This window comes from Lethenteron reissneri, chromosome 68, assembly GCF_015708825.2.
Source record: "Lethenteron reissneri isolate LAM-NWPU_2019-01 chromosome 68, ASM1570882v1, whole genome shotgun sequence".
In the NCBI taxonomy this organism is placed as follows: Eukaryota; Metazoa; Chordata; class Hyperoartia; order Petromyzontiformes; family Petromyzontidae; genus Lethenteron; species Lethenteron reissneri.
Genome location: NC_083846.1, coordinates 4855010 through 4869917, shown reverse-complemented (window position 1 = coordinate 4869917; position 14908 = coordinate 4855010). Strand labels below are relative to the sequence as shown.

Here is a 14908-nt window from a genome sequence, read left to right as displayed (position 1 = left end):
CGTAGACCAGGGGGTGGGGAACCTTTCATCTGCCAAGGGCCATTTGGATATTCATAACATAATTCGCGGGCCGTACAAAATCATCAACTTAAAAATTTGCCCGCTATATTTGGTCAAACGTTTAATTAACTCGCCCCTAATGCGGTGGGCTGTAACTGCTTCTCTTTGGCGAGGCGTGCTTTTCCAGGTTTGCTCCTAGATTTATTGAATTTCGAGTCCCGCCTGCGGTTGCCTTGGCAGGGCCACACCAAATGATTTCGCGGGCCTTGTACGGCCCGCGGACCGAACGTTCCCCACCCCTGACCAAGACCCACACATGACCTACACACCGACATAGACAAAGACCGCTCCCCACACACACACACACAGTGCTCACGTACTAACACCGAGTCTGCATTGTTATAAACCAGGATGCGCCGCGCGGCCCGGTTACCCGTGCAGTTGAAGCCGTTGAGCGTGCCCTCGACGAGCGAGCGCGTGGAGCCCTCAAACACCTCCTCCTGCGTCGCCGTGTCGTCGAACACGCGGTCAAACACAAAGCGCAGGTCCTTGGGCTTGCGCGCCAGCATGTTGCGCTGCCGCAGCTGCCGCCCCTGTAGGAAGCTGGGCTCCGCCTGCTCCTTGGGGTCCAGCACCAGCATCTGGTCGTCCACCACCTGCGCAACGGAACGGCACGAGATCGGGGGGGAGAAGTTGACCGGCGTCAGTCGAAACCCCGAAGCGGCGATCGGAACGAAAAACAAACGCGTCGCGCGTTTCCGGCGAGGATTGCCACGGCGACGGCGATTTCTCACGATACGAAATGAAACAGAATCGTGACGCGGCAACTACTGCGATATTTGCTTCCCGAACCTCCTTGCCATTTGTATTGTGCTGCGGTGGACTTGACGCACGAAATTCACCCGAAAGTTCTTCAAGCTGCGGTTCGTCCCAACTTAACCCCCCCGACCCACGAGTCTTTGCAATCAGCAGCCACGTATCATGCTTGAAACGCACATACCGCAAAGCCCCCCCCCACCAATTAAATAGTTAAACTATCAATGAAGCATCACCCACCGTGTCCGCTGACTAACCATTGACAACGCAGAAACCCGGCAGCGTCTGCACAAGGCGATAGTGACTTTTACGGTCGGCCGGGCGGCTCAGAGGTCAGAACGCCGCTAATCCAGCGCCGTTGAGATCGGCATGTCCCTGTTTGAGCTCGCCCGTCATTAAAAAAAACTGGGTTCTCAAGTGCAGCTTAGTCGATGGTCTCGACCCGTTCGGAACTAACTGTGCTAAAAAACAAGATTATAAATTCGGGGGAGCGGAGAGTGGGTGGTGGAGGGAAGGAATCTACAGCACGTAGAAGGAAAGTAATAAAATAATAAAGACGGCTGCTTGCGTTGTGGCCGAAACGTCGTGAGAATTATTTTATTTTGTTTTATTTTATTACTTTCCTTCTACGTGACTTTACCGAAAGAACCAAGAAGATGAATCCCTGCAGTCACGAAAGCTTTAAATCGAAACTCAAAGACAATGCACCATCAGAGTATGAGAGCTCGGGGTAAGCATTTACATCATTGGAACCTCATTTGCCAGAAGAAAAAATATGATAATTGTTTTTTTACCCTTTTATCTGGCAACAAAACTGACACCTTTTTTACAAGGAGTCATGTTTGCATAGACCACAATACCTGCAGTCATAATTCAAACAAAAAACATAACTGATAATCAAAAACTGGCATTTCAATGTAAATCTTAATATCAATTCAGTAGAATTTAGAGGTTTTAGGGCAACGAAAAAAAAAACACACGCACGTACACTAATCAAATTACCAAACAACAATATTGCCTGCGAATGCCTACGAGCTGAATCTAAGAGCGGAGCGCGCGTGGGGGAAGGTGTGAACGTCGGTGAAGATTATCTTAGATAATTTCGGTGCTATAAATGTCCGTACGATGGGACCACTTTGTCACGCAGGTCATTTGCGGCCAAGCCGCTCCTGAAAAACAATTTAAAACCTCAGCAAGCCTTGCCTGGTAGGGTGGTGGGGTGGGGGGTGGTTCAGTTTTGTTTGTATTTGTTTTTGGGCGACTTGTTTACTCCCTCTTGGACTTCTCACTCCTATCGTGTCTTTTGTACTGCTTGTTGTTGTGACGTTCTTACCGCGTGCACCGACTGGACATATGCGACAAAGAACTTCAGAAGCTGCTGGGCAGAGGTCGCAAACGGGTTTTGATTCCTTACCCGTACCCGGTCGCACCAGAGTCGCAAATGGGTACCCGTACCCGTACCCGGCCGTACCCTACCCATACCCGGCCGGGTACGGGTAGGGTACGGGTATCGGGTACCCGATTGCGACCTCTGGGATGAAGCCATGTTGCAGGCGCGGGTGGGTTGATTCTAGGAACTTGAATTGTGAGAAGAGACAAGACGTTGGGAAATGAGTGACAAACGGTGACTCACCAGTGACTCACGGCCTACCCGTAGCCGGCCGCACCAGGGTCGCAAACGGGTACCCGTACCTGGCCGGGTACGGGTAGGGTACGGGTATCGGGTACCCGGTTGCGACCCTGGTGCGGCCGGGTACGGGTAAGGAATCAAAACCCGTTTGCGACCTCTGATCCACGCTCAACTGACGTTGGCTGTAATTGGCCACGACCCCTGACGTTATGGCAAGCTTCGGGGCCACTTCCTGGAGTCGTGGAGTTCTGCCATCACTCGTACGGTACATTTCATTAAAGCGTGTTTATTAAAAGGTTTTTTTAATACTACTTATTGGCTTTTACTTGCCACGAGGAAGGGCTAGAATAACCCGCGAGAGGGCTCTGTCTCATGGGGTGTCCCGCAGCGGTGCAGACAGTCATCACACGGTACGGTAGAACCCCTGTTGATGAGCACCCCTGCTAACGACTCATTGCTTAACGACGGCCCTCCATAGAGCCCAATGTGTAGTGTATAGTGTAGTGTATAGTAGTGTAGTCTATAGTGTAGTGTATAGTAGTGTATAGTAGTGTAGTGTATAGTAGTGTAGTGCAAAGTAGTGTAGTGTAAAGTAGTGTAGTGTATCGTAGTATTACAGTAGAACCCATCTTAATGTGTTAACGACTAATCGCATAACCACGAGCCTCCATAGAGCCCAATGTGTTCGCCTAACGACCATTCCCCTGTAAACAACGCGGTTACAACGAACACAAGCAATTGGAACGAATTAAGCCTATAACTTGCATTTTCTACACACGACCAAATCGCTCAACGACCGGTATCGTAGATACAGCAAATCTGGCTGTGACGGTCCCACCTGATGACGGAGACTTGTGTTGCCTCCGAAACGTCGTGATTTTTATTATTTTATTTTTTTTAATTTAAATTTCATTTTTTACTTTTCGATTTAAAGCTTTCGTGACTGCAGGGATTCATCTTCTTGGTTCTTTCGGTAAAGTCACGTAGAAGGGAAGTAATAAAATAATAAAAATAAAACATAATAAAATAATATAATAATATAATATAATTCTCACAATAGTATTTTATGATGTTTTATTTTTTATTATTTTATTACTTCCCTTCTACGTGACTTTACCGAAAGAACCAAGAAGATTCATTTTTGACCTACGTGACTTTACCTGAAAAAACTAAGAGCATGAATCGTAGAACCAATCGCCGTCGTTAAAAGGAAGGGCTTCAACTGTACAGACCTCGGTGACGACCACAACACACGCGGGACGCGATACCAACGGCAAGCATCCGGTACGTGCGCGTTACACGCGACGGCCGTAAGGAACCGGTCGAAATCGTAACCGAAAAATCCACGTATCCGTCCCGTTCATTTGCAAGTTCCCATCTTCGGCCAGCGCACGTGACGTCCCAAGGCCCGCGATGACGAGCGGGCGGCGGAGGCGAGCTACTTGATCGCAGCGTGGACGCACGACTAAGCGCCCTTCGCCACGCAATGCACATTTGTGAACGTGCGATTCTTACGAACCCCACGGTGATTAATGACCCCGAAGGCAAAATCCCCCGACGTCACCGGCGGCTGCATCCCAAGAAGTGAGTAACGGAGGTTATTTTCCTCTCGCGCGTCCGCTGGCGTCTATATTTCAAGTGGAATGGCTCGTGTCATCGCTCTCTCCAACGCCCACGCTGCCTTTGTAACACAATATTGCTCCCTCCAATAAGAAATTCTTCCAGGATAGCCTCGCGCCAAGAATCGTCCCCTTTCAGGGAAACAATAAAAAAGTCAACGCTTGGACAACTCCCGATTGCGGTGATTTTTTGCGGTTCATCTTCTTGGTTCTTTCGGTGAAGTCACGTAGAAGGGAAACAATAAAAATCAAACATAATAAAATACAATTCTCACGACGTTTCGGCAACAACGCAAGCAGCCGTCCTCAGGTGAAGAACAGGTCTGTCGGAAAGACAGCGTCTGAAATACACAGACCTGTTCTTCACCTGAGGACGGCTGCTTGCGTTGTGGCCGAAACGTCGTGAGAATTGTATTTTATTATGTTTTATTTTTATTGTTTTATTATTTCCCTTCTACGTGACTTTACCGAAAGAACCAAGAAGATGAATCCCTGCAGTAACGAAAGCTTTAAATCGAAATTTTTTGTGGTTGTTGTAATAATCACTGAACAAAGATCGTCGATTTCTTGTAAATAATTCGTTGTGGGCATGTCGCCAATATACAGGGACTCCTCTCAACTTACGAACGAGCTAGGTTCCAGAGGTCTGTCGATTTGTTCGTAAGTTCAACTCTACTCCTCCTGTCGATCCCAAACGTGTTGTACGGTGGCGTGTACACTAAATACGGAGAATTGCTTTAAAAGTTGTATTATCTCCTGTAGATGTAGATGTCACCGGTTCTTCATGTTCTGCAGATGTAGATGCCACTGGTTCTTCGTGTTCTACAGATGTCACTGGTTCTTTACGTTCTGCAGATGTAGATGCGACCGGTTCTTCATGTTCTGCAGATGTGGATGCCATTGGTTCTTCCCGTTCTGCAGATGTAGATGCCACTGGTTGTTCACGTTCTGCAGATGTACATGCCACTGGTTCTTTGTGTTCTGCAGATGTAGATGCCACTGGTTCTTCACATTTTGCAGATGTCGATGCCACTGGTTCTTCACGTTCTGCAGATGCTACTGGTTCTTCACGTTCTGTAGATGTAGATGCCACTGGTTGTTCATGTTCTGCAGATGTGGATGCCACTGGTTCTTCACGTTCTACAGATGTAGATGCCACTGGTTGTTCATGTTCTGCAGATGCCACTGGTTCTTCACGTTCTCCAGATGTAGATGCCACTGGTTCTTCACGTTCTGCAGATGTAGATGCCACTGGTTCTTCACGTTCTGCAGATGTAGATGCCACTGGTTCTTCACGTTCTGCAGATGTAGATGCCACTGGTTCTTCACGTTCTGCAGATGTAGATGCCACTGGTTCTTCACGTTCTGCAGATGTAGATGCCACTGGTTCTTCACGTTCTGCAGATGTAGATGCCGCTGGTTCTTCACGTTCTGCAGATGTAGTTGCCACTGGTTGTTCATGTTTTGCAGATGCCACTGGTTCTTCACATTCTGCAGATGTAGATGCCACTGGTTGTTCATGTTCTGTAGATGTAGATGCCACTGGTTCTTCATGTTCTGTAGATGTAGATGCCACTGGTTCTTCATGTTCTGCAGATGTAGATGCCACTGGTTCTTCACGTTCTGCAGATGTAGATGCCACTGGTTCTTCACCTTTACAGATGTAGATGCCACTGGTTCTTCACCTTCTGCAGATGTAGATGACACTGGTTTTTCACGTTATGCAGATGTAGATGCCACTGGTTGTTCACGTTGTGTAGATGTAGATGCCGCTGGTTCTTCATGTTCTGCAGATGTAGATGCCGCTGGTTCTTCACGTTCTACAGATGTATATGGCGGACAGTGGCCTACACGAGTAAATTTTATCCTCACGGAGATAGTCATCAACTGCACGCCAACCGGTGCATACAGTACTCGACTTATGAACACATGGTCACGTGTGCATCACTGGTCAGTCCTCGACTTGCAGACAGCACACATCACCCGTTGAATTACAGGGCGGGTGGTCCTCGACTTATGAACATACAGATGGCCATACAGGTGGGCAAAGCTAACAAGTCCTCTACTTACGAACACAATACTGAATGTGGTGCATGTGGATCAATGCAGGCAGCCCTCGACTTACTAACACACGCTGTTCAACGGAGGTTGGTGAGGAGGGGGGGGTGGTGACGGGGGAGTCTCAGGATCGATTCAGAGACATCACTCGCCACCGACATTAGCCGTGACCGGGCAATCGAACTCGGGCTGCCGGGGTTTCGCGGCGCAGTGTGCGCCGACTGGCCCGCTCGCTCCGTCGCACCCCCGCCCCCCGCCCAGCGGTTTTCTTTTCAAGCGCGCGGAGAAAAAATGTACCCGTAAAAACAAAGTTTTTCACTATAAATCCTTTATATGCGTGGCGGCTAGAGTCCTCTCGTCCTCTGGCTTGAGATGGCTGCCACCTATGGGTCAGATGATTGCCTGCCACCATTAAGCAATTGGTAATTAAATATAATTTATTTTTTCCTAAAAAGTGTAACATTTTGGGAAGAAATTTTCACGAAAATAAATTGTCACGCACAAAATGTCAGCTCGATTGGATCACGGGAAGTGGGTTAAAAAACGACCTAAAGATTTGCACGGTCGTAAGCGCGCAAGCAAGCAAGCAAGTGAACTTAATATAAAGATTAAAAAAGGCGTTCGGAGGGGCGGCCAACACTTGGCCAAGACGTGCCCGTTTACGTCAATTAGGTTTTCCGCGAAATTGCGTCAAGTTTCTCGCTCGCTGTGTTTGCAATCGCCGTCGACCGGGTGGAGACCTTCAACTCGGCTGCAGATGAGAACCCGGCTTGTGTTTAATGACGGGCGTGCGAGAACAGGGACATGCCGATCTCAGCGGCGCTCTGACCTCTGAGCCGCCCGGCCGACCGTAAAGCAGCTATCTCCTTGTGCAGACGCAGCCGGGTCTACGCGCTGCGTTAATGATAAAAATATATATATATACAGTAATCCCTCGCCACTTCACGGATCAAGTTTCGCGGCCTCAGTGCATCGCGGATTTTTCGAACTGATTTAAAGGCCTCATTATACCTGTGCAGTAACACCATCATCATCATCATTCATCATCACATTCATCGAACTGCACAGGTCTGTCATCGTCGTCATTGTCATCGTCATTGTCATCGTCGTCGTCGTCATTACTGGAGTCAAGTCTCAAGATACTACTGTCATTGGTGAGTGTAGAACACCAAAATACGTATCGTATGAGAGAGAGAGAGTGAATGTATAGAATTAAGGTTTTATAATTAAATAAATTTAAGTAAAATATATATATAAAGTATAAATATACATATTTTAAACATTCTGGTACCCACACACACATATACGGAAATTCCTAGGGGGCCAATCCTACTTTTCACCTATCGCGAGGGGTTCCGGTCCCCATTAACCGCGATAAACGAGGGATCACTGTATATACTCTTCGCCCCTGTAACACCCTGGCTATTTATCTACGCTCACCTACACGACGAGGCGGTGGTTCCCTACAATCATCACAATCCCAGTAGTGTCCAGGCTGGGTCCTGCTTAACTCGTGTGACACACACGGGGGGAGAGACGTGACGCTCACCTGCACGACGAGGCGGTGGTTGGTGTCCCTCTCGCGCGAGTTGGGCGGCCTCACCCGCACGATGACACGCATGTGGCTCGAGCCCTCCCCGGGCCCGTCCGCCATGGTCTTTTTCGAGCGCCGGCGGCGGCTGCGACGGCCGGACCTGAAGGCAAAGGTCACAAATGGGTTTTGATTTCTTACCTGTACCCGGCCGCACCAGGGTTGCAAACGGGTACCCGGCCGTACCTGTACCCTACCCGTACCCGGCCAGGTAGGGTACGGGTATCGGGTACCTGATTGCGACATCTGGGATGAAACCATGTTGCAGGCGCGGGTGGGTTGATTCTAGGAACTTGAATTGTGAGAAGAGACAAGACGTTGGGAAATGAGTGACAAACGGTGACTCACCAGTGACTCACGGCCTACCCGTACCCGGCCGCACCAGGGTCGCAAACGGGTACCCGTACCCATAACCAGCCGGGTACGGGTAGCCGAGTATCGGGTAGGGTACGGGTATCGGGTACCCGGTTGCGACCTCTGCCTGAAGGACAAACGACCGCGGAGTCACGAGAAGCTGGCTCGGTTGCTTTGCTTCAAGGTGAACATACGAAGGGCTGCTTAGAAAGCCCTGAGCCCAGCCGGGATCTGGAGAGCTCCACCCGTCGCTAACCAGTGCGGCAGAGGTCGCACCCGGCAGGGTACGGGTAGCCGGGTATCGGGTAGGGTACGGGTATCGGGTACCCGGTTGCGACCTCTGCAGTGCGGTAAAGTGTCACCGCTGCCGTGCTGTTACCCTCCAGCGGTGGACTGACAAAGGTCCGAAAACTGTTACGAGTCTTGCCACGGTTTGTTGCTGTGTTCACCGCATGGTTATAATTAATTTTGCATTCAGGTTGAGTGGCTGCGAGGGTAAAGTGAGTACAAAATCACAATTATCAACAGTGGCGCATACCTCCAATTAGCACGACAAGGCTACGTACGGTGCGAAAGAAGTTCAACATACAGAACTGCAATTTAATAGAAAGTTTCTTTCAGGAAACAATCCCGGCAGCGTCCCCAACGTACAGCATCGTACCTCGTACGCTGCTGCGTTTGCCTGCCGCGCGAAATTTAAAATATTCGACAATTTTGTCGCATCGCTATCGCCATCGTAAGATCGATATATCGGAAGTCGGACCGTCGTAACTCGGGGACTACCTGTACATGTATCGTTAATAGAAACGAAGGGACTCCTATGAGAGGCAGATAGCAAATCGAAATGTATTACTCGACGGCATCGTAAATTGGGGGAACCGCTGTAATCGGAATGAGAAGGCGGCCACTCTTGTAGAAAATGTGAAGGTGCGGCCGAGAAATCGTTTTCTGCCGCCACCGCTGGCGAAAGCCAGAGGGTGATTGGTCTACTCTTCCATGTTCGACCAAACGTGTTGTTGAAAGAGGTGGGGGGGGAGGGTTACTCACACTTTACCCTACCACACATGACCTGCCAATCAACTGGCAGTGAGAGTATGTCACAAAGAACTGCGGTAAAAAGATGCAAACCTTGAATTACCCGCAAAAATGTGAAGCCAAGAACGGCACCGTGTGGTATGCGCGCATACCACACGGTGAAAAATGTTAAATGCGCTTTAACACAAAGCAATCGGCCACAAAGCAGAAGCGATGCTGCACATCTTTGGATATATTTAAAACACTGATTACATATTTGAATTTGTATAATACAATTGCACATTTTTTTATCGTCACAATGGGACATACTTTAGGAATTGTGACGGTTGTGGTTTTTGGATTCGTGTATTTAAACCTTCATTGAAAATCACCGTCGAAATCCTATCGGAACGAAAATTAAATTTTTCCACAGGAACAGGAGTAATGTTGGACACAAGGACAGCGGTGACACACGAGGGTGGGTGGTTCACAGAGAGATTTGTGAAACTCCCAAAATGGCTGGGGCTACGAGGGGACCATGAGTGGTTAGTACAGCAAGTGGATTGAATCCATCAGCGTAGAGATTGCGTTTAGCTTCTCATATGCCCTGGTGGGTTTTTTCTTTCTGCCTAAGGGTCCTGTAACGGTCAAATATCCCTATGTAGGAGAGCAAGTGGATTGGATCCACCCACTTGTATTCAGCACATTTTATTAATTCAGGGATCAAAATAATTTATTTTCTACTTTAGAGTGTAAATAAAAATGTGTGTCCATTGAAAAACATGTTTTTCATTAGTATTTGTTTATGTTAATCTTGTAAAAAATTATTCGGATATGTACATATGAATTCTAACATCTCAATCCAGACACTAACAACAGTTGATTTTTGTCTGGATAATTCTAATATATATTTGAAATGGTGCAATAAAGTAAAACAAGTAAACCCGTAAAAACAAAGTTTTTCACTCTAAATCCTTTATATGCGTGGCGGCTAGAGTTCTCTCGTCCTCTGGCTTGAGATGGCTGCAATCTATGGGTCAGATGATTGTCTGCCAGTATTAAGCAATTGGTAATTAAATATTTAATTAGTTTTCCATAAACAGTGTAAAATTTTGGAAAAAAAATTTCACGAAAATTAATTGTCACACACGAGTCTGTGTGGAAAATGTCAGCTGGATTGGATCACGGGAAGTGGGTTAAAAAACGAGCGAAAGATTTGCACGGTCCTAAGCAAGCAAGCGAACTTAATATAAAGGATTTAAAAATATATTCGCCTATGGAGGACGCGGGGATCGATCCCGCGACCTTTGGCATGGGAAGCGAGGGCGCTACTAACTGCGCTACTCCACCACGGCCTGTGGAGGGGTTACGCTCTGGGCTCTTGCACTGTGATGTTCAGCCAAAGCCATGAATGCGTTCTATTTGAATATATGTAAAATAATTTTTTTTTGCCTAAAAAGTGTAAAATTTTGGGAATTTTTTTTCACGAACAATAATTGTCTGGCACAACGAGTCTGTGTGGAAAATGTCAGCTCGATTGGATCACGGGAAGTGGGTTAAAAAACGACCGAAAGATTTGCACGGTCCTAAGCAAGCAAGCAAGCACGCGAACTTAATATAAAGGATTTAAAAAACACGAAAAGGCCCAGGATCAGCGGGAATTGCCAAGTGAGAATACAACGAGTCTGTGTACAAATGTTCAGCTCAATAGGCTCCGTAGATCCGAAGAAATAAAGCGTCAACATTTGAAATAATATACAAACAGGGCAAGTTAATTAAAAGTGTGTAAAAAAGGGGCTTTAAAACACATGCTTCTGACAGCATGAGCATGAAAACACCACGATACATAGGACTTACTTCGATAAGAATCAAGAAATTGATTGTGTGCATGTTGAAATTGGTAAGTTTGCATTTTAAGCACACTGTTTTAATAAATGTTCATGATTTTGAGAATAATATAACTCTAATTTTGAGCATCACAATGACCATATTGAAATTGCCATCATGAATGGAGGTTCAATGATTTTTATAATAGCAATGTGGTTTTGAGCATGACTATTGATATTTTGGACTCACTTATGACAATGGATTGATGATTAAATTGTGATTTTGTTTTGCTCATCAATCAGGATACTGTTAATGATGTGCACGTCGATTAATTGTTGAAATCACGGAAAATTCAAGTTGTGTATACTCTTCAACCCCATTCCCCTCCCTACATATTCCCTTGATGGGTTTCCGTACCCACTTAAACTCACGGCGATGGTGGTAAAGATGATTCCCCCTCTTGCTGAAATAATAAAAACACCTTGAGAACTGCTGAATTTAAAGGGCCGGTTGGTGTGCCGCCAATGCACGTTGGTTGTCACGGGCCCTCAAAACTCCAAGCCCGCCCCACGTTCATTCGTTAGAATTTACTAAATAAAAAGTGTTACAAAAGGAACAAACGTTACATTACACAATCCTCAAAAGTTGTACACGGTCTACAACACAACTCGAAGAACACCACCAGAGTAGTAGGTTTTTACCCTTTTAAACTGGCACCTACTACTATATTTTTCCACTGGTAAAAGAGATCTCATAGTGTAAATGCTTACCCCGAGCTCTCAATACTCTGATATTGCACTGTGTTTGAGTTGTACGCCTTCTGGTGTCATCTGGTCCAACACCAATGGGGACTAGGCTCTAAAGAAAGCCGTCTCGGGTGTGGACCAATCAACTTCAAGGACAGTGCATATTATTATCATCATCAGAGTTGTTTCTTCTTCTTAGTTCTTTCGGTAAAGTCACGTAGAAGGGAAGTAATAAAATAATAAAAATAAAACATAATAAAATTTTATTTTATTATGTTTACTTCCCTTCTACGTGACTTTACCGAAAGAACTAAGAAGATGAATCCCTGCAGTCACGAAAGCTTTAAATCGAAATTTAGAGTTGTTTCTTTTTGTTTGCTTTTTGACTACTTGTGTTATGGTTATTGCAAACATGATGCCTTGAATAAAGGTGTCAGTTTTGTACCAGTTTAAAAGGGTAAAAACCTACTACTATATTTTGCCACTGGTAAAAGAGATCTCATAGTGTAAACACCACCAGACTTGCATCGTCATCATCCTCCCCTTCCTCTCAAACCATCGCAAGTCAATATTCAATCAACTGCAAACACGCGCAATTGACCTCTCGAACCCCGGTTCGATCCCATACCCCCGACGCTCCACAGTTAACGCGATCAGACCCCGGGGGGTCAAATTAAAATTCTAATTGTGTCTTTGGTGACGTAAAGCAATCGGTCTAATTGTAACAGCGGGATGGTAATAGCAACTGCTGTATGTACATCAAATTATCATTGACAACGGGCGCGCTTTTGCGATATCTTGAGTGCGGTCTTTAGCCTTTGCCTAAACTTTACCAATCCGCAAGACAAGACGTGGCAAGGCACGTATTTGTTTGTTGTAGTACAGAGTTAGACTGATCACTTTAATCTAAATTGTCTTATGGTTGTTATTGTTTGACTTGCATCCCACTGGGATTTTTGCAGACAGCGTTGAAACACGTTGCCTTTTCTGGAAGACTTTGCCGTTTTTTCTTGGATTTTTCTGTTTGCGCATAGTCACTTTAAGATGTTTCTTGTCAATGCAGGGTGCGTCGCCGCAATGGTAACTAACACACAACAGCACGGCGGCTACGTGAACGTTACAGACACGTCGGCCTCCAAAAACAACAACAACCGCCATTTGCCACTAAGTAGCGGTGACGTCACTACGACGCTTGTGCCAGGCCATGTGCACCTTGAGGCTACCACGTGAAGTGTCGAACGCCCGCTGGCAGGAGGAGGTCACGGGGCAGACCCAGGTGCCACGGGTCGACTGACCGAGATGATTGAGATGACCAAGATGACCGAGATGACCGAGATGACCGAGATGATTGAGATGACCGAGATGACCGAGATGATAGAGATGACTGAGATGACCGAGATGACCGAGATGATTGAGATGACCGAGATGACCGAGATGACCGAGATGATTGAGATGACCGAGATGACCGAGATGACCGAGATGATTGAGATGACCGAGATGACCGAGATGATTGAGATGACCGAGATGACCGAGATGACCGAGATGACCGAGATGACTGAGATGACCGAGATGATTGAGATGACCGAGATGATTGAGATGACCGAGATGACCGAGATGACCGAGATGACCGAGATGATTGAGATGACCGAGATGACTGAGATGATCGAGATGACTGAGATGACCGAGATGACCGAGATGATTGAGATGACCGAGATGATTGAGATGACCGAGATGACCGAGATGACTGAGATGATTGAGATGACCGAGATGATTGAGATGACCGAGATGACTGAGATGACTGAGATGACCGAGATGACCGATATGACTGAGATGACCGGCTGATGCACCACCTGTGCCCCCCTACTGTGCCAACTTGCTGTGCTTTAGCAACACACACACACAACGCACGCTTTAGCCACCCGGCTATAACTTCACCACCAACTGCGTGTGTGTGTGTGTGCACCTCATTGCGTCGTACAATTTGTACTATACGCTACAGCAACTTGCGTTTCTGTAGCGTATAGGTTTTTATTTTAGTTTGGAGAGAGGTGAGTGGTGGATGTTATAGATTGCGTCAATAAATAAATATAACTGTGGCATCGTCATCAACCCCGCCGAACACTCGACGCGGTTCGATGGGTAAAGGTTTGTGTCGCGTAAACAGAACGGGGCACACAACATATTCTCTTTGGGTCTTTCGGCAAAGTCACGTAGATAGTTTTAAAGAAAAAAATAACAAAAATTAACAACAAAAAACCGACGGCGTTTCGTTGGCAACTACGAGATCGAGACGTCGTGGGCGGTTTTCGTTTTGTTATTTCCTTTGAAGCCATCGACGTGGCTTTACCAGAAGACCCACAAGAATATGAATGCATGCAAGTCGCGAAAGCTTTAAGTCTAAAGATCGAAGCCACGAACATTTTTGTTGTTATTTAACAAAGCGCGGGGCAATCGGCTAGTCGAGTCTAGGCCTCAGGGCTCACCGGACTTTCACAACATACAGCGGCCGTAGCAACGGTTCTCCTGAGAAAATACTTTAAAACAAAACAACAACAACAACAACAGGCAAAAGTAAACGTAGCTTACCTTGACACTCACGAACTTTAATGATTAAAATAATAAAGAAAAAAATAAAAACACGAACACACGGCCGCGTCAGCGGTTTCAGCTTCGGAAAATTCAAATCGTAACGGCCGCTCTCGTCCCGCGAGCTGATTGGTCGACGCGTGCCAAGGTGGGGAGGGGGGGGTGTAACTGCGATCCGATTGGTCGAGGAGCAAAATCTGGGCGTGGCTCCGGCGATGGCGCGCGCCGATTGGTCGACGGTTGTCCTATGCTAATTTGGTTAAACAATTTTTTGTATCTGTATGCTAATTAGGTTAATTTCTATTTAGTTGAATGTTTATGCTAATTTTGTTAAAATTTTAATGCTAGTTTGGTTCACATTTTATGCTGGTATAGTTACATTTTCATGATAATTTAGCTTAACTAATCATGCAAATTTAGTTAAAATTTAATATTAATTTCGTTTAATGTTTATGCTAGTTTAGCTAAACGCACCCACCAGGGGGGGGGGGTGGTACAGCGATCCGATTGGTCGAGGGGCAAAATCTGGGCGTGGCTCCGGCGATGGCGCGCGCCGATTGGTCGACGGTTGTCCTATGCTAATTTTGTTAAGCAATTTTTTGTATCTGTATGCTAATTAGGTACATTTCTATTTGGTTGAATGTTTATGCTAATTTTGTTAAATTTT

General features: G+C 46.4%; 1 protein-coding gene across 1 annotated transcript; it reads right to left on the bottom strand.

The window, feature by feature from the left end:
- Positions 1–25: 25 nt before the first annotated feature.
- Positions 26–14359, bottom strand: LOC133360317 (kinesin-like protein KIF18A). The gene is made up of 4 exons (XM_061578964.1): positions 14242–14359; positions 7673–7817; positions 418–656; positions 26–29 (listed from the first exon to the last, which is right to left on the bottom strand). The coding sequence occupies exons 2-4, from the start codon at positions 7775–7777 to the stop codon at positions 26–28; spliced, it is 348 nt and encodes a 115-aa protein (XP_061434948.1). The 5' UTR covers positions 7778–7817; positions 14242–14359.
- Between the last annotated feature and the right edge of the window lie 549 nt (positions 14360–14908).